This window comes from Semicossyphus pulcher, unplaced genomic scaffold (genome assembly GCF_022749685.1).
Source record: "Semicossyphus pulcher isolate SPU_LCO1_2020_fin unplaced genomic scaffold, fSemPul1.0.p SCAF_6, whole genome shotgun sequence".
In the NCBI taxonomy this organism is placed as follows: Eukaryota; Metazoa; Chordata; class Actinopteri; order Labriformes; family Labridae; genus Semicossyphus; species Semicossyphus pulcher.
The window spans coordinates 26,559,500-26,578,769 of NW_027211737.1; the positions used below are offsets into that span (position 1 = coordinate 26,559,500).

The 19,270-nt window shown below is 40.1% G+C and overlaps 1 protein-coding gene and 1 pseudogene across 1 annotated transcript; one reads left to right on the plus strand and one right to left on the minus strand.

Moving 5' to 3' along the window:
• Positions 1 to 1,253: 1,253 nt before the first annotated feature.
• On the plus strand, positions 1,254 to 2,538 carry LOC138610026 (putative nuclease HARBI1; annotated as a pseudogene).
• Positions 2,539 to 6,230: 3,692 nt separating this feature from the next.
• On the minus strand, positions 6,231 to 17,482 carry LOC138610027 (ribonuclease inhibitor-like; the record flags this gene model as incomplete). The annotated part of the gene is made up of 8 exons (XM_069682726.1): positions 6,231 to 7,051; positions 9,248 to 9,421; positions 9,845 to 10,018; positions 10,742 to 10,915; positions 14,037 to 14,210; positions 14,942 to 15,115; positions 16,685 to 16,858; positions 17,307 to 17,482. Coding segments are annotated over 8 exons (1,233 nt in total), but the record flags the coding sequence as incomplete, so codon positions are not given.
• Positions 17,483 to 19,270: the final 1,788 nt, after the last annotated feature.

Genomic DNA, 19,270 nt, shown 5'->3' on the forward strand with positions numbered 1-19,270 from the left:
GTTGAATTAACTGGTGGCGGTCACAAGATGTGTGTGGGCGTGGCTTATGAGTCCGTTGATCTCAGAGCTCGTTTTTATCATGCCAAAGCACTGACGTGCACAGATGATAAGAAGTTATCCACAAGTGACTTTCAATTACTCTTGAATTTAGTTTCTACGTTGCTTGCGTATCTTGCTGCACAGTCCCAGGGAACTTCAACCTGTAAATCAGTTTGAAACGATGTCTAATGTGAATGACTGTGTCGATACCTGTTCAGTGCTACAATAAACTGTCACATTGTTGACCGCCACCAGTTAATTCAAGCACCAGTTAATCTGGAACACCGGCTCGCCTCGACAACAGGCGAGAGTAGCCGATTGCAGTCGGGGGAGGAGTCACAAAGTCGGACACTTTGTTGACAAGTTTGCTACTCGCCTAGTCAAGTATCTATAATACTAACGCCTAACTGTAAATTGATGTGAATAAAGTCTTAATTTGTTATTATTATTATTATTATAATTGTTGGATTTAAAATGAAGTTCTCATTATATTTTATTCAGGGGTTTTGATAGTTATTTCGATATAAACAACATTGCAGATATGTTTATTAAGACAGCATTCATGAGGAATGTGTAAAGCATTCAATTGTGAATGGCAGTACTTCGATAAAATTGTTTGGTGTCTGTCTGGCACTTCATGAAGTTTAGTGAATAATGATGAATAAGACAGAAGTCTCATCACTTCCTTGTGGGGGGTTGTCAAAGCTTTTTTCAGTCAATAACGGCTTCATTTAAACCAAAGCAAGTCGACCAGGCTAATGTTTGCCCATGACCATCATCTACTCCACTAATCAAGGTGTTTGTTGGGAAATTTGAATAGACGGAGCAGAAAACAAGACGAGTATCTGCAAACAAAAAACGGTATAAACAAACATAAACACAACAGGGGTCCGTTTCAGAAAGCCGGTTTAGTGAAAACCCTGAGTTTGTTAACCCTGAAATGAGGGAAACCTCAGGTTTGCCGATTCAGAAAGAGCGGTAACTTTAACTCTGAGTTGGTTACTATGGTAACTGAGTCTGTGAACCTAACCTGGTCGTGAGCAGGTTTTCTTCAGGAAACTCAGAGTTTCACTCTGTCTCCTCCCTCTAGGCTGTAAAACCCTCATTCGACTTCCTCATTCATTCAGCCCGTATCACGTGCGTCTTAGAGTGATTACCGAAAAATAAAAAAAAAACGTTCGTCTGTGTGACAAAGAAGATAATTATTTGCCACCATGGCATGTCCATTTGTCGACAACATAGTTGACGAGGGGGCTGCACTTCTCCGCAGGGAGTTCAACCCTCGTCGGGACAGGATGATAAGACCACGATTAGATGTCTTTTCATTTCCGAACTACTTTTTATTTGAGCGTTACCGTTTTTCTTTACATTCACTGCGTTATATGCACACTCTTCTGCAGCCGCACATCACAAATATCACCCACCGTGGACAAGCACTCACATCTGATCAATTCTTTGTGTTGCCTTACGTTTTTTTGTGAATGGAAGTTTTCTTTATAATATTGGGGATGCAGAGCACCTCAGCAAAGCCACTGTCTGCAGGGCAGTGAGGAAAGTGTGTCTGGCTCTTTTGTTAAACTCCCTGGCCACAAACCTCTGAGAGCTATGAAGGAGGAATTCCACAGGATTGCAGGTAAACGATGTAGAAATCTGTTTTAAAGAATGATAATGTATAGTGTACTGTTAATGACATGTTGCTGTGACCTCAGACTAGGATTGCTAACTTCAGTTTATTCTAGGATTTCCCAATGTGATTGGGTGTGTTGATGGAACCCATATTCCCATCAGGGCTCCCTCTGAAAATGAGGTATATGTAAATAGAAAGTCCATCCACAGCATTAATGTGCAGGTAGATATGACCACTGTGTCAAAATGTGAAAGACTGCATCACAATCCTGCAACTAACATCTGTCATTCTCTGCACTGTCAAGATCATATGTGATGCTTCACACCTCATAACAAATGTGGAGGCCAAGTGGCCCGGGTCTGTGCATGACTCACGGGTATACCGTGAGTCTACTGTAAGCCACAGAATGGAACGTGGTAAGTAGCCTAGAGCTTTGTTCAATATCATTCACTTGTCTCTCTCCTTTGACACACTCAAAGTATCCACTATACATTACAGGACACTTTGATGGCTATCTGCTGGGTGACAGGGGGTACCCATGCCGGCCTACATTGTTGACCCCTAACCCTGACCCTGAACCAGGCCCCCAGCAGCGCTTCAATGTGGCCCACTGCAGGATGAGAGCTCGGGTGCAGATGACCATAGGCCTGTTGAAAGCCCGTTTCCAGTGCCTACGTCACCTCAGGGTAACCCCTGAGAGGGCCTGCGACATTATTGTGGCATGTGTTGTTCTCCATAATATTGCCACAATTAGAGAAGAGCAACACCCTGCCCTACAAATAGAGGCTGATGAAGACCCCATCCCTGCAGCTGACATGCAGGATGGAAGGGCGGTCAGAGATGTCCTCTGCCACAATCATTTCGCTGTCTAAGACACGTTTATTTATTTTTTTCTTTTAGTTCTTTAACATGTCTTACCTTATTTAGATCATACATACTTTAAAGTCTTTCTTATACTTCTTAACTTCCAACGGCTTAGCCATTGTTCATATGTTTGACCTTTGACCCATTTACACAGTGCTTCTCAGATGAGGCCTGGGTAGTTTTCTACTTTCTGAAGCCCAAGGACAAGGAGTACTCCTATCTCTATAAAATGCCTGTGTATTCACTCATTTCTTTATCATTGGGCTCTCTTTGGTTGCCTCTCTGTTCTGCTCTGACCCTTTGCAAAAGTCTTTTATAGTTATAATAAAATAATCAAAAGATAAATCTGTGTCAAAGTCATGTTTTGTAGATTTTCCACCACCACTGCCGAGAGCACTCAAATAAGACAAATGAGTCACATTTTATTTGGTCCTCTTTATTTCCTAAAAATACAAAAGCAGACGTTAATTACTGGAACAATATTTAAAAAATAAAATAACACAATTCACCTGTGACTATGCACCCACCTCTAACTTGTGTTGCAATATTTAGATCTCCAGCGCTGACTTTTTAATCTGGAGGTCCAGGAACACCAATTCTTTGTTGGTTTTTTCTGTTTGTTTTTAAAGATGTCTCCTGTACAGTTCCTTTACAGGTAACTGGGAATACATAAGGATGACATTGAATCCTGCAGTTCATGCAGAATTCACCTCTGGCATTTAGTGACTCACTGTGTTCAACTGTGCTGTTGATGGACCCTCCTCCTGCTGCCCAGCCATGCTCTGTTAAAAAGGATAAGAATGTATGTTCATACTTTAATGTAGGCTACATGCCACAATATTCCACACAATAACTTAAAGAGCAGTGAATGGGAAGATAACGCCAGATATCAGTGACATATCATTTTAACATGTTACCTCTGTAGGCCTCTGTGTGTCAGCAGAGAGGTTCTGTTCATCGTCTTCCTGAGGTTCTTCCTGTTTAGATGAGCATTAGGTTGTAGAACACTTTACACTATTTGGTCATCTCTGGAGTATTGAGTAGCCTACTTACAGCTGCAAGGTGTTCTGTCGTTGGATGGGGCTCGACAAGGCAGAGAACCCCATCAGAATCTGTTAGGACAAATGGCCATGGCTATTACATCAATCAATTAATTTGTATTCCTATAGTGACAAATCACAACAAAAATAATGTCATAACACTTTACATACACTGCAGGTTTAGACCGTACTCTTTATTTCTTACATCTTATGAAGGCACTTGTGTCCTGGGGGGTGACAGGCTCAGATGAGCTCCCCCCAGGGATTCCCTCTGCCACTGGCCTCCCCGTGTTCTGGCTCAGGGCCAGCTCCTCTGCCATCAGAGGTGGTGGTGCTGGTCCTCCACCCGTTTTGCGGGCCTCTGCCTTCTTTCTGTTGGCTGAGCAGAACTTAAATGTATTGAGGCCTAATCAATGAAATGTATGTGAAATCAGCATCATGTTAGGGATAAAGCGGCACAAAAACTGCCACTGAATGATATTTACTTTAATATTTTAAATATGATTGAAGTGAGGTTCAGACATGAGCCCATTTTTCCTTAGGCTTACCTGATTGAATGATGTTCTTATACTTCATTTTTAGCTGCTTCCATGTGCGTTTTGGTCCCACTGGATTGCACCTAAATGAATATAAATTTTAGCTTCTATTCCGTGATTAAATATTTAATTAATACACCAATTCAAACTTATGCGTTCACTCGAGCAGCGATTTCTTCCCACGCCGCTTCTCTCTCTCTTGCAGCTGCAGTCGTGTTACTTCTCTTGCGAAATACATGTTCGTGTACGCCATACGTCCGCATGAGTATTTCGAGCTCCATTGGTGTGAAGTAGGAGGACCTCTTATTGTGTACCGTTGCCATGGTGAATCGTGGTATCGGGGCTCCATTAATGCTGGCTTTTTATAGTCAGCGTGCACGCACTTAACTCCGGCTAATCCTATTCAGAGTTGATTGAACTAACTCTGATCAGCTGTTCTGGAACCGAAGACTCAGAGTTTCCTATCTCAGAGTAGATCAACTCAGAGTTCAGGGTTAGACTCAGAGTTTGTTGAACCTGCTTTGTGAAACGGAACCCAGAAACAATATGTCACTTTTGCCTCGTTTGCCTTGACACAAGTTCCGTCCAATCACGAACACGTAGTATAGTCCTGCCCTTTCCGTATTCTGAAACGTTTTTGCAGCCAAGCGGCAACCACCGATTGAGAAATGAAGTCAGTGCGGAAATGCAAAAAAACTGCAGTTTCTCTTGTGGCCACTTGAGGCTGGCTCCAGAAACCAAGACATAACATTACAGCAGATGGGAAAATGTTTACATGTTTACAGCCTGGTCCAAAAAACGGTTTTGTTATAAATAGCTAATTTTACAGTTCAAGACTGTACAAGGGGGTGAATTTGTTTTGTAACACACCTGTTTTAATTATATTAAGCCTTAAATCATAGGGACTGAGTCACTTGAGTGACAGGTGGGAGCTGCTAGACATCAACGCAGACACACAGTCACTGAACTTAGCTTAGCTTGTTTGTGTTGTTGGAGCCTTTTGGGGATTTTTTCATTCAAAGTTTGGACAAATAATCTGTCTCTTATGGAACTTTCTGGCCATGCAAGAAATCTGAGCTCCAGCTTTTCAGTGACTTAAATTCTATATTGTATTGAATTATTTTGAGCACTAAGTAGCAGGTATACTGTGCTTGCCATACCTGGTTTGTTAGTAGTGATGATAAGACCTGTTCAGAGTTTCCCATTATGTGTCGTTTACCTCCCGCTGTCCCACCGGGCAAGCTAGCGGCGAGTCCGCTCCTTCTTTAGTCTGATAACTAAACAACTACAGTCAGTCACCACAACTAATAAAACATCCTCTGTGGGAAACACTAAGTTAAACTAGCTCATTCACAAGCCAATTGGTCAGCCACAGGTACAGACAGCTCTGCTAACATGGCATTTTTCAACCACTTGCTTTTCTGCAGCTCCACCCTCTCATCCAAATTTGGTCTCTTCAGGCTCCAGTAAACCAGCATGGCAGCAGCCATATTTCGGCTGCGTCCATTACTTCTACAGTCTGTTTGCAGCGAGTGAAATGTTTTTTCGTTTTGTGAAATGTTTTCTCTTTTTTAATGTCAGGGAGCGAGAACATGTGAAATTAAATTTGCTGTTTGTAGCTTACAGCATGTTTGCAGGTGGAAATGAAATATCGACTCCTTTACAAATATCCTGATATAAGTAAATCACTTTAAATGTAGATTATAGATTGATTGTTTTGGTCAGTTATAATAACACACATTTACAACATCACAGATACAGTTTATTATTCTTTGTGGGTATACGCCAAGTGCAATAATATAAAACAAGTTTGTGTTAGCACACTGGGTTGATTTTTATCTGAATGTAACCTGTAACCAAAGTTGTTGAGTAAATGTGGAAATACTCTCGCCAACTTAACAGAGATAAGACCGACATAACTGTCCGGGCCACAGACAGAAAGACACTGCGTCAGCTCTCACCTTCAGTCCCTCTCTCTTATATCCAAGAGTCAAGCGAGAAACCTGGGTGTTATCCCAGACTCTGATTTAAATTTCCACAGCCACATTAAATCCATAACTTCTTCTGCTTTTTAACATTTAAAAAACATTACTAGAGTCAGAGGAATAATGACAAAACAAGACCTTGAGAGACTTAAACATGCCTTTATTTCCAGCAGATTAGATTACTGCGACGGTCTGTTCACAGGGCTTTCAAAACAAGCTGTTCAACGTATTCAAAATGCTGCTTCAAGAGTCCCGATCAACACTTGGATATACGAACACATGACTCCAGTTTTAACATCCTTTCCCTGGCTACCCGTTACTCAGAGTTGATTTCAAAGTCTCACCGCTTGTGTATAAGCGGCCAATTACATTTCGGATATGCTTGAGACTTATGAACCAACTGAATCAGAATCTGGGTTTATTGCCAAGTAGATTTGCACATACAAGGAATTTGTTTTGGTGATTTTGGTGCAGAACAATTAACACAGAACTAGAATAAAAACAAGAAAATAGAATAAGATAAAGAAAATAGGCAATAAGAATAAAAATAAAAATATATAATACGTACAATACATATAATAATGTGAAAACTAGCAGGATCAAACTAAATCTAATACTTTTTAAATTTGTTTGTCAGCATAAATTAAGACTATTAATAATTGTTTTGATCATGACTAACACATTTAAAAGCTAGTGATTACTAGTGTCGACTACTTACTACTACTACTACTAACCAGAACTTCAGAGAGTTATAGTTCAACATATATCAACCTCTACTGTTATTTAGAAATAAGTGGTAATAAAACAATAAAAATAAAAGGATGAAGCTCTCCTCTCCACTCTTCCTCTCAGTAACACGGCCCAGTCAGAGTCTCCACACACAAGCTGCTGCTTAAACCGCCCTGGATCATCAGCTGATCCTCTCTCGACAGAACCAGTGACAGATATCACTCCTTCCACCTGATGAGAGGAAAAGACGGTGTTTATACTCAGACTATCAGCCGTTAGCCAGTAATGTAGAGCATCCAGTATGAAGACAGAAGTGGAGTGATTTTGTAGCCTAGCATGTTTATGTTAACACACTGGAGAATTGCAGCAAGAAGGAAAAGGGAGAGTCCCTGAAAGCATCATTATGTCAGAAACAGTTCAGTCATGCATTTACTGTTGTAACGTTGTAAAAGCAGTGGCTCAGCAACTCATAGACCAACATCCTATAAGATCATCATCAATCTGGCTTCAAAACATTTCACAGCACAGAAACTGCGCAAACAATAACGGAGTAAACGACTTACTTCTTGCTTCAGATTCTGACTCAGCTTCAATACTGTCACTCTTAGACGATACGGTTAATCACCACATTCTATTACATAGCCTAGAAAGCTACGTAGGTATCATTGAAACTGCGCTCTCTTGGTTTAGGTCATACTTACGACAGATCTCACTTTGTTATACATAACAATCATTTATCAGACCACGAGAATATGGCGTACCTCAGGGATCTGTGCTTGGTCCTATTCTCTTCTCCATTTATATGTTGCCCCTTAGTTCACTGATCAATGAATACAAACTAGGTTCTCATTTGTATGCTGACGATACTCAGCTAGACATTTCCATTAAGCCTGACGCCTGTCATCAGCTGGTGAAATCTAAGGACTGTATACTGGACATTAAACAATAACTTCCTTCTTTTAAATACTGACAAAACTGAGATGCTAATTCTTAGTCCAAAGCACATAAGAAACACATTCTGTAATCTCACCATGAACATAGCTGGTTCCACAATTTCACGAAGCTCCTGCGTTACAAATCTTGGTGTCTTATTTGATCCCAACTTCATTTGAAGAACATATCAACCATATTACAAAGAATGCATATTTCCACCTACCAAACACTGCCAACATTCGCCACTTCCTCTCAATGGCTGATGCTGAAACACTTGTTCATGCATTTGTCTCATCTAGGCTTGACTATTGCAATTCACTTTTCTCTGGCCTACCTAATTCCACTATTGGAAAACTACAACTTGTACAAAACATTGCTGCCAGGATATGTTACCCCTGTTCTTATATCATTTCATTGGCTCCCTTTATATACAAGATCTGACTTTAAGATTCTACTTTTAACTTCTAAAATATATCAAGGACCTGAACCATTCTAACGATCACCCCTAGTCACTTCTTCTATACCAGCTAGGGCTCTACGAGCTGAAAATGCTGGCCTCCTGAAAATTCCAAAAATAAATAAATCAGTAGGCGGTAGGGTCTTCTCATACCAAGCATTCCTTCATACCAAAATTCAAGAGGCTAGCTCAGTAGACTCCTCTAAGAGTAAACTATACACATCTTTTTGCATCAGCCTATAACCTCACTTATTCTACCCTAAATATATAACCATTGTTCTCACATATATTTTCTCACTCTTTGACTTGTTTTTATGATATGTACAGCCCTTTGAGGCAAACTTTGTGATATTGGGCTATAATAAACTTTAACTTGACTTTTTTTGACTTAACAGCTTTTACATTAGAAAGCAGTAGTTTCTTATTTATTTATCTTTTCTGATCTTCTATTGGGAATATTAGCACAAAGCTAACAGATGTTTGAGAGTAACTTCTCACCAGGCTGAGCAGCAGTGTCTTAAATACTTTCTCACGTCTTTTTCACTATTAACTCTTAACCACACCCACCAGTGATGTCCCAGTGTACTGATCAATCAAACAAGGTCAGCAAAAAAAAAAAATAAAATATACAACTTCTGTGTTTGTACGGATCTTTCAGGAAACATGGCCATAAAATTATTAAAGTGATTGATTTCCAGGCTTCAGTCAGACTGATACTAAAGTGGACCATCTGATCAATTCTTTGGTGTTCAGATGGGGGTAAAAATAGGTAAGATCTGACAGTCTGTTTTACTACATCTTGTAATGCGGTCAGCTCTAATCCAACTTTATTTTCTGTACTCATCAATAGTACTTTCATTATCTTTCTGCTCAATCCTGAAGCCCATCACCGTTCTTCTCTGACAGCTTCATTAAGGGATGCAGACACTGGGAGGGAGGGTTGAGGAGGTTTACCAGAAACACTTAAACTTTGCTTTGATACTGTTTAGTTTTATGGTGCCCAAACCACCATGGACTGACTCCAACTGTCTACTGACCTTAGAGTCGCCAGTCTGCAGTTTGGACTCTGCAGAAAATCAGAGAGCAGCTTCACTCCTGAATCCTGCAGCTTGTTGTCACTCAGGTCCAGCTCTCTCAGATGGGAGGGGTTGGACTTCAGGGCTGAGTCCAGAGAAGCACAGCTGATCTCTGACAAACTGCAGCTCCTCAATCTGAATAAAGAAAAAAGATATGGAGATAAAATTCATTTAAAATCCAATCTGTTGTGTTCAAGCTTTAAATGTGTAAATAAACATTTTTGTAACCAACTGAAACTAAAGAAACATTTCTACTTCAGCCAGTAAACTTTATCATTTAAACAAACATTAGTTAAGAGGTTATTCTGGATACAGTTGTGACCATTTACTGAAAATCATAAACATTCATTTACTCTAAAAACTGGCAGAGGACGTTTTCTCTGGTTTCTTTAACAAACTGAAGTCTTTAGTGACTGCAGAATAAATTTAGTTTAAAGAAACGTGAACATATGAACAACACAGAATCTATACAGTCATTGATGTAAGTTTTTTATAAACATGAGTTAGGTTCAGTAGTTAGTGAGGTCTACAATAGTAACAGGGAGTCAATGAACTGACCTCAGAGTCTCCAGTCTGCAGTTTGGACTCTGCAGAATATCAGAGAGCAGCTTCACTCCTGAATCCTGCAGCTTGTTGTCACTCAGGTTCAGCTCTCTCAGGTGGGAGGGGTTGGACTTCAGGGCTGAGGCCAGAGAAGCACAGCTGATCTCTGACAAACTGCAGCCATGTAATCTGAATAAAGAATGATAATGTTACATCAGTTAATGTCTAAGAATCTGTTGACAGCTGAAGAGGGTTTAGAATGAAGAAGTTAAAATGGATCCTCCAAACACCTGAACCCAACAGGATGCAGGTTAAATACTGGAAATTACAAAAACAGAAATAGCTGTTATTTATATTAACTACAACCTGCTGCTACTTCAATAAAGTTTTAGTGACTTCACCTCTTCAACTCTGCCAGCTCCACCAGTGGATCAGACTATACAAACTCATGTTGAGCAGCCAAACACATACAAACTCTGAGAAACTGATTTAAGATCCACTTCATGATCCAGAAGCTTCCAGAGATGCCAAATATATCAGGACAAATGGTGGATAAATGTGAACAGAATAAATCTGTATTAATTCTGTTACTAATAGAGAAGTCCTGAAATCAAAGCATCTACAATTAGAACTATTCAGTCAGTATCAGCATCATGACTTACAGCTTCATCACAATGTTGATAAAACAAATACTGAATATATCTATCATTATCTGATGGCTGACATTGATAACATTTATTTAGTCATTTTCATTTAGATTTGTTTCTTAACATCTGAAAAACATGAGAAAGAAAAACTAATGAAAGTCAGGTGTGGATCAGGATAATATCAGCCTAATGTCTAAAGTTTAGTTTCACCATCATTTTCACATCATATTAAACTCAGAATAGAAGAAAAAGAACGTTATCTGACTTCAGAGTCTCCAGTCTGCAGTTTGGACTCTGCAGAAAATCAGAGAGCAGCTTCACTCCTGAATCCTGCAGGTTGTTGAGACTCAGGTCCAGCTCTCTCAGATGGGAGGGGTTGGACTTCAGAGCTGAGGCCAGAGAAGCACAGCTGATCTCTGACAAACTGCATTTCCACAATCTGAATAAAGAAAAAAGATATGGAGATAAAAGTCATTAAAAATACAATTTGATGCATTTTAAAGTTTTCAATGTGTAAATAAACATCAGTGTGTCCTGATTGTTGTAACCAACTGAAACTAAAGAAACATTTCTACTTCAGCCAGTAAACTTTATCATTTAAACAAACATTAGTTAAGAGGTTATTCTGGATACAGTTGTGACCATTTACTGAAAATCATAAACATTCATTTACTCTAAAAACTGACAGAGGACGTTTTCTCTGGATTTTTAATTTAAATTTAGTTTAAAGAAACATGAAAATATGAACAACACAGAATCTATACAGTCATGGTTGTAACTTATTTATAAACATGAGTTAGGTTCAGTAGTTAAATATGAGGTCAATGTGAAATGTATTTATAGAGCGCTTTAAAACACACAGGGTTTGTACCAAAGTGCTTTACAGCAAGCTTAACAACAAACTTTAGAACAGAACAAATGAAAAAGAGCCATAAAAAGATTATTACATGACATGAATATTTGAAATACATGGACAAATACATAGAGAGCACACCCAAACATGAGCATGCTTACAGACATGCACACAAGTACACAAAACACGCACTCGCACACGCACACGCACATGCAAGCACACACAACTTGAAGCTTTTGTTAAACAAGGTAAAATGCAAACTCATGTTCATAATCAAAAGCTAGGGAAGGCCAAGGAGTAAAAATGAGTCTTGAGGCATTTTTTAAAGCCGTCGAGAGATTCGGCTGTTCTTATGCGTGATGGGAGGCTATTCTAGAGTCGGTGCGGCTGCAGAGAAGGCCCTGTCCCCAAAAGGTTTTCGGCATGATTGCGGGATGGTTAATAGCCCTTGATCAGATGATCTGAGGGGCCTAGCTGAACTGTATGGGGATATGAGTTCTGTATTATAGCTCGGAGTGAGGCCATGAAGGGCTTTCAATACGAACAGGAGAATCTTGTACAGCATTCTGTACTGAATGGGGAGCCAGTGCAGGGACGCTGCTATGGGTGTGATGTGTTCCCTTTTTTTGCATCTGCAAAGGAGTCTGGCTGCGGCATTCTGAACAAGTTGTTAATGGTGAATAGAGGCCTGGCTGATAACAATATATAGAAAGTTGCAGTAGTCGAGTCTGGAGGAAATTAAGGCATGGATGACTTTTTCTAGATCTTTGCGTGATAAGAATGTCTTGATTTTGGACATGATCTTGAGCTGAAAGAAGCTAGATTTGATGACTGTGTTAATCTGTTTATCAAATTTCAGGTTATTGTTGAATGTTATTCCAAGGTTTTTTTTGCAGGGTTTTATGTAATTGTATAGATGATCGAGGGATTGGGCAATGGTGCTTGTGGAGTTTGGTGGGTTGAACACGATCATCTCTGTTTTGTTTTCATTGAGTTGTAAAAAGTTACTAGCCATCCATCCCTTAATATCCTCCGGACATTTGGCAAGAGCGGTGGGTACAGTTTGGTCAATGTGTTGAATGGGAAGGTAAAGCTGGGTGTCATCTACATAACAGTGAAATGAGATTTCAGTTTCTCAACAATTTCACCTAATGGGAGCATATAGAGGGAAAACAGGAGGGGACCAAGGACCAAGCCTTGGGGAACCCCACATGAGAAGCTAGCAGGGGTGGAGAAGGAGTTGTTAACTGCAACCTAGAAGTCCTGTCTGTTAAGTAGGATTGAGGCCAGTCGAGGGCTGGTCCAGAGACCCCAACCAGTGATGCAGACGGTCAATTATTATTGTGTGGTCCACCGCTGAGATCTAACAGGACTAAGACTGAGGAAAGGCCACTATCAGCTGTTACAAGGAGGTCAGTAGTGACCCTCAACAAGGCACATTCTGTGCTGTGGTGTGCACGAAAACCTGACTGAAATTTTTCAAAGATGCTATTGCTGTTGAGGAAAGGTATTATCTGTTGGAGGACTACTTTCTCCAGGACTTTAATCAGAAAAGGACATTTTGAAACTGGTCTGAAATTGTTTGGTATTCGTGGATCCAGACATGGTTTTTTTAATAAGAGTTGAACTATGGCGTTTGTGGGACATTTCCAGATAGTAAAGAGCTGTTAATAATATTCACTATACTCGGACCAATTTCCCCAAGAACCTCCTTCAGCAGCTTAGTAGGAATGATATCAAGGCAGCAATTGGTGGGCTTTGAGCCAGAAATGACTTTGTCAAGCTGTGGGAGTGAGATGGGCAGAAAGGTATCAAATGTTGGTGGACTCCTAAGTGGATTTACCAAAAGCCGATCAGAGGGAGTGATGTTCTGTTTGATATCAATTTTGTCTAGGAAGAATTTTTTTGAATTTGGCAAGTGGATGGTGCTGCTCTAAAAACAGTGAATAACTGGCTAGCTGTGGTACTGGTGAGGACACGAGAGCAACCAGGAGCAATTTGTATAGGGGCAGAAGGAGACGGTAGTCAATTGAATACAATTGATTTATGATCTGAGACACTTACATCAATCATATCAAAGTTATTAGGGGAGAGACCAGAGGATAAAACTAGGCCCAGGGTGCGGTTTTTGACATGTGTTGGACCAGATATAGACTGACCAAGATGAAATGATTCAATAAGAAGTGGAACATTTTTGACCAGAGGGTGAGAGGGACAACAAACATGAATGTTAAAGTCACAGAGTATTAAAACCCTGTCATAATTTGGCAAAATATGAGTTCAGAGAATTCACTGATGAAGGTGTTTTGGGTGTCTGTAAATCAGGACTCAGAGCACGGGGGGTTTACCATTAATTTTGAAGGATAGAGATTCAAATGATGTAAATTGGCCCACTGAGACCAGAGAGCAGGACATGTTCCTGAAGAGCACTGCTAAGCCACCACCTCGACCAGAAGGCCGAGGCTGGTTAAAGAAGTGAGGTGCTGTTTCTATTAGTGGGATGGAGTCACCGTGATTTAACTAAGTTTCAGTGATGAAGAATAAGTCAAGCTTTTTGGTATTAACAATATCCTGACAGATGAAGGTCTTGTTTGATAGGGATCTCACATTCAGTAACACAAATTTGAGTAAGTTAGGCTGAGAAGCCGCAAAGGGGGATAAGTGGCAAAGATGAGGTCTACAATAGTAACAGAGTCAGTGAACTGACCTCAGAGTCTCCAGTCTGCAGTTTGGACTCTGCAGAAAATCAGAGAGCAGCTTCACATCTGAATTCTGCAGCTTGTTTTGACTCAGGTTCAGCTCGCGCAGGTGGGAGGGGTTGGACTCCAGAGCTGAGTCCAGAGAAGCACAGCCGATCGCTGACAAACTGCAGCTCCACAATCTGAATAAAGAATGATAATGTTACATCGTTACATCAGTTAATGTCTAAGAATCTGTTGACAGCTGAAGAGGGTTTAGAATGAAGAAGTTAAAATGGATCCTCCAAACACCTGAACCCAACAGGATGCAGGTTAAATACTGGAAATTACAAAAACAGAAATAGCTCTTATTTATATTAACTACAACCTGCTGCTACTTCAATAAAGTTTTAGTGACTTCACTTCTTCAACTCTGCCAGCTCCACCAGTGGATCAGACTATACAAACTCATGTTGAGCAGCCAAACACATAAAAACTCTGAGAAACTGATTTAAGATCCACTTCATGATCCAGAAGCTTCCAGAGATGCCAAATATATCAGGACAAATGGTGGATAAATGTGAACAGAATAAATCTGTATTAATTCTGTTACTAATAGAGAAGTCCTGAAATCAAAGCATCTACAATTAGAACTATTCAGTCAGTATCAGCATCATGACTTACAGCTTCATCACAATGTTGATAAAACAAATACTGAATATATCTATCATTATCTGATGGCTGACATTGATAACATTTATTTAGTCATTTTCATTTAGATTTGTTTCTTAACATCTGAAAAACATGAGAAAGAAAAACTAATGAAAGTCAGGTGTGGATCAGGATAATATCAGCCTAATGTCTAAAGTTTAGTTTCACCATCATTTTCACATCATATTAAACTCAGAATAGAAGAAAAAGAACGTTATCTGACTTCAGAGTCTCCAGTCTGCAGTTTGGACTCTGCAGAAAATCAGAGAGCAGCTTCACTCCTGAATCCTGCAGGTTGTTGAAACTCAGGTCCAGCTCTCTCAGATGGGAGGGGTTGGACTTCAGAGCTGAGGCCAGAGAAGCACAGCTGATATCTGACAAACTGCAGCGACTCAATCTGAATAAAGAAAAAAGATATGGAGATAAAATTCATTAAAAATCAATTTGTTGTGTTCAAGTTTTAAATGTGTAAATAAACATCAGTGTGTCCTGATTTTTGAAACCAACTGAAGCTAAAGAAACAGTTCTACTTCAGCCAGTAAACTTTATCATTTAAACAAACATTAGTTAAGAGGTTATTCTGGATACAGTTGTGACCATTTACTCTAAAATCTGACAGAATAGATGCTTGAGCAACATAGGGCTGTACGGAAGAAGCATTCTGGAACTTCCTGTGTCCAGTCTTGCAGAGGAGTACAAGTGCTCCAGAGTGAGGTTGGAAATGACACTGACGGAATCCCGTGACCCATGTGTAGCCCAAACAGCTCCCACCCTTGCAACTGGAAGGAAGTGGACCCCATCTGCAGCCATACGATACGCTAAGTCAGCCCTTAAGCACCAGGACATCGTTGGCCATGTACAACAAGGGAGAGGAGGCCTTGGCCTTGGAGAGAGCAGACCTGGCGCAAGGCAACTCCATCTCAGTGCTGATGTCTTGCGGTCGAGGAGGTGCGTCGGTAAGAACAAGCAATGAGGTGCACAAAGGCCGTCTCTCAGGCAAAGCAAGGACAATGGATGAAATTGGGAGGGAGTTGAGAAGAGAAAGTTCTCTTTGAGTGAGATGTGGGGCATGGAAGCATTTCAAACCAGCTTCATTCTACGAGCCACCTATGATGTCCTGCCATCTCCAAGGAACCTCAATCAGTGGTAGAAGACCCTACATGCCCCGTGTGTCCATCTCCAGCAAACCTGAAACACATTCTGGTTGGCTGCAAGACAAGCCTGACACAAGGCCGTTAACACCTGGCAGCACAACCAGGTGCTGAAGTGCCTAGCAGCTGCTCTGGAGACCATCTGGATCTGGAGAGTTTGTCCGCGAGGGAGAGAAGCAAACCACGGTCTATACAGCAAAATCCGACACTGACCAGCTGGGAGCGGCACGAGACTGGAGATTATTGGTGGATCTGAATCAAAGGCTCTGCTTTCCATCTGAGATCGCCACTACTAACCTCAAACCAGACCTCATGCTTTGGTCCTCCCACACCTTTTACATCATTGAGCTTACGGTGCCCTGGGAGGATGCTGTTGAGGAGGCCTACGAACGCAAGAGCCTTAAATATGCTGAGCTAGCAGCTGACGCTGAACAACGCGGTTGGAAAGCCAAGGTCTGCCCGGTCAAAGTCGGCTGCAGAGGCTTCGTGGGCAAGTCAGCTACAACGTTGCTTAAGGACATGGGAAACCGAGGCCAAGCCCAACACCAAGCCATCAAAGCAGCCGAACAGGCAAGTCGGTGGCTCTGGATTGAGAGGAAAGACACCTCTTGGAGCCCTCTGGAGGTGTTGTGGGCCTATCACCCCCCATACACACACACACACACCACCATGGCTCCTGTTTGGAAACCCCCATATTATCTTCCCCACTCTCATCATATCAAGTCCGTGAAGCAAGCAAGAGATTGTATCCCCTAGTCCTAAACAGAACTAAACACATGAGGTCTGCAATAGTAACAGAGAGTCAGTGAACTGACGTCAGAGTCTCCAGTCTGCAGTTTGGACTCTGCAGAAAATCAGAGAGCAGCTTCAATCCTGAATCCTGCAGCTTGTTGACACTCAGGTCCAGCTCTCTCAGATGGGAGGGGTTGGACTTCAGAGCTGAGGCCAGAGAAGCACAGCTGATATCTGACAAACTGCAGCTCCTCAATCTGAATAAAGAAAAAAGATATGGAGATAAAATTCATTAAAAATCCAATTTGTTGTGTTCAAGTTTTAAATGTGTAAATAAACATCAATGTATCCTGATTATTGTAACCAACTGAAACTAAAGAAACATTTCTACTTCAGCCAGCAAACTTTATCATTTAAACAAACATTAGTTAAGAGGTTATTCTGGATACAGTTGTGACCATTTACTGAAAATCATAAACATTCATTTACTCTAAAAACAGACAGAGGACGTTTTCTCTGGTTTCTTTAACAAACAGAAGTCTTTAGTGACTGCAGAGTAAATTTAGTTTAAAGAAACATGAAAATATGAACAACACAGAAACAATATATGGTCATAGATGTAAGTTATTTCTAAACATGAGTTAGGTTCAGTAGTTTATTAAACACATGAGGTCTACAATAGTAACAGAGAGTCAGTGAACTGACCTCAGAGTCTCCAGTCTGCAGTTTGGACTCTGCAGAAAATCAGAGAGCAGCTTCACTCCAGAATTCTGCAGCTTGTTGTCACTCAGGTCCAGCTCTCTCAGATGGGAGGGGTTGGACTTCAGAGCTGAGGCCAGAGAGCTGATCTCTGACAACCTGCAGCGACTCAATCTGGATAAAGAAAAAAGATATGGAGATAAAATTCATTAAAAATCCAATTTGTTGTGTTCAAGTTTTAAATGTGTAAATAAACATCAATGTATCCTGATTTTTGAAGAAATAATATGAATAAAGAATAATTATGTAACATCATTACATTAGTTAATGTCTAACAATCTGTTGACAGCTGAAGAGGGTTTAGAATGAAGAAGTTAAAATGGATCCTCCAAACACCTGAACCCAACAGGATGCAGGTTAAATACTGGAAAATACAAAAAAAAATAGCTCTTATTTATATTAACTACAACCTGCTGCTACTTCTACGAAGTTTTAGAGACTTCACCTCTTCAACTCTGCCAGCTCCACCAGTGGATCAGACTGTAAAAACTCATGTTGAGCAGCCAAAAACCCATACAAACTCTGAGAAACTGATTTAAGATCCACTTCATGATCCAGAAGCTTCCAGAGATGCCAAATATATCAGGTGGTGGATGAATGTGAACAGAATATATCTGTATTAATTCTGTTACCAATATCCCTCATGCCATCAGGCTGTACAACTCCTCACTTAGGGGGAGGAGGTAACAGGGACAGACTCTCTCACAAGCGGTAGCCACTTATTCACCTCACAAAGTTAATAGTAGTTATCTTCTTTTATTCAATAGTAATATTTATTTATTTCTCAAAGGGTCATATGTGCAATAAAAATCTGTCAATGTGCAATAATCTCTCACCACAGTGCAATAACCTAATACCACAGTGCAATAACCTAATTTAGTTTAATCGAACTAAATACCAGGTCAATTACCCACTGTTTACTTGTATATTTTCTAAGAGTGTATATTTTATATATTTTGTTATCTAATTTTGTACTTTTTATATATATATATATATATATATATATATATATATCGATAGATATATATATTTTGATCTTTATTTTTTACGCTCTGTGTGCTGATTCTTTCCTATTGTATTGTACTGTATAAGCTGCTGGAGACTGAATTTCGCAGAGGGAGTCATCCCAAAGGGATCAATAAAGTTGAGTCTAAGTCTAAGTCTGAGTCTAATAGAGAAGTCCTGAAATCAAAGCATCTACAATTAGAACTATTCAGTCAGTATCAGCATCATGACTTACAGCTTCATCACAATGTTGATAAAACAAATACTGAATATATCTATCATTATCTGATGGCTGACATTGATAACATTTATTTAGTCATTTTCATTTAGAGTTGTTTCTTAACATCCATCTGAAAAACATGAGAAAGAAAAACTAATGAAAGTCAGGTGTGGATCAGGATAATATCAGCCTAATGTCTAAAGTTTAGTTTCACCATCATTTTCACATCATATTAAACTAAGAATAGAAGAAAAAGAACGTTATCTGACTTCAGAGTCTCCAGTCTGCAGTTTGGACTCTGCAGAAAATCAGAGAGCAGCTTCACTCCTGAATCCTGCAGGTTGTTTCCTCCCAGGTCCAGCTCTCTCAGATGGGAGGGGTTGGACTTCAGAGCTGAGGCCAGAGAAGCACAGCTGATCTCTGACAAATTGCAGCGATTCAATCTGAATAAAGAAAAAAGATATGGAGATAAAATTAATTAAAAATCAATTTGTTGTGTTCAAGTTTTAAATGTGTAAATAAACATCAATGTGTCCTGATTTTTGAAGAAAGAAAAAGTTCTACTTCAGCCAGTAAATTTTATCATTTAAACAAACATTAGTTAAGAGGTTATTCTGGATACAGTTGTGACCATTTACTGAAAATCATAAACATTCATTTACTTTAAAAACTGACAGAGGACGTT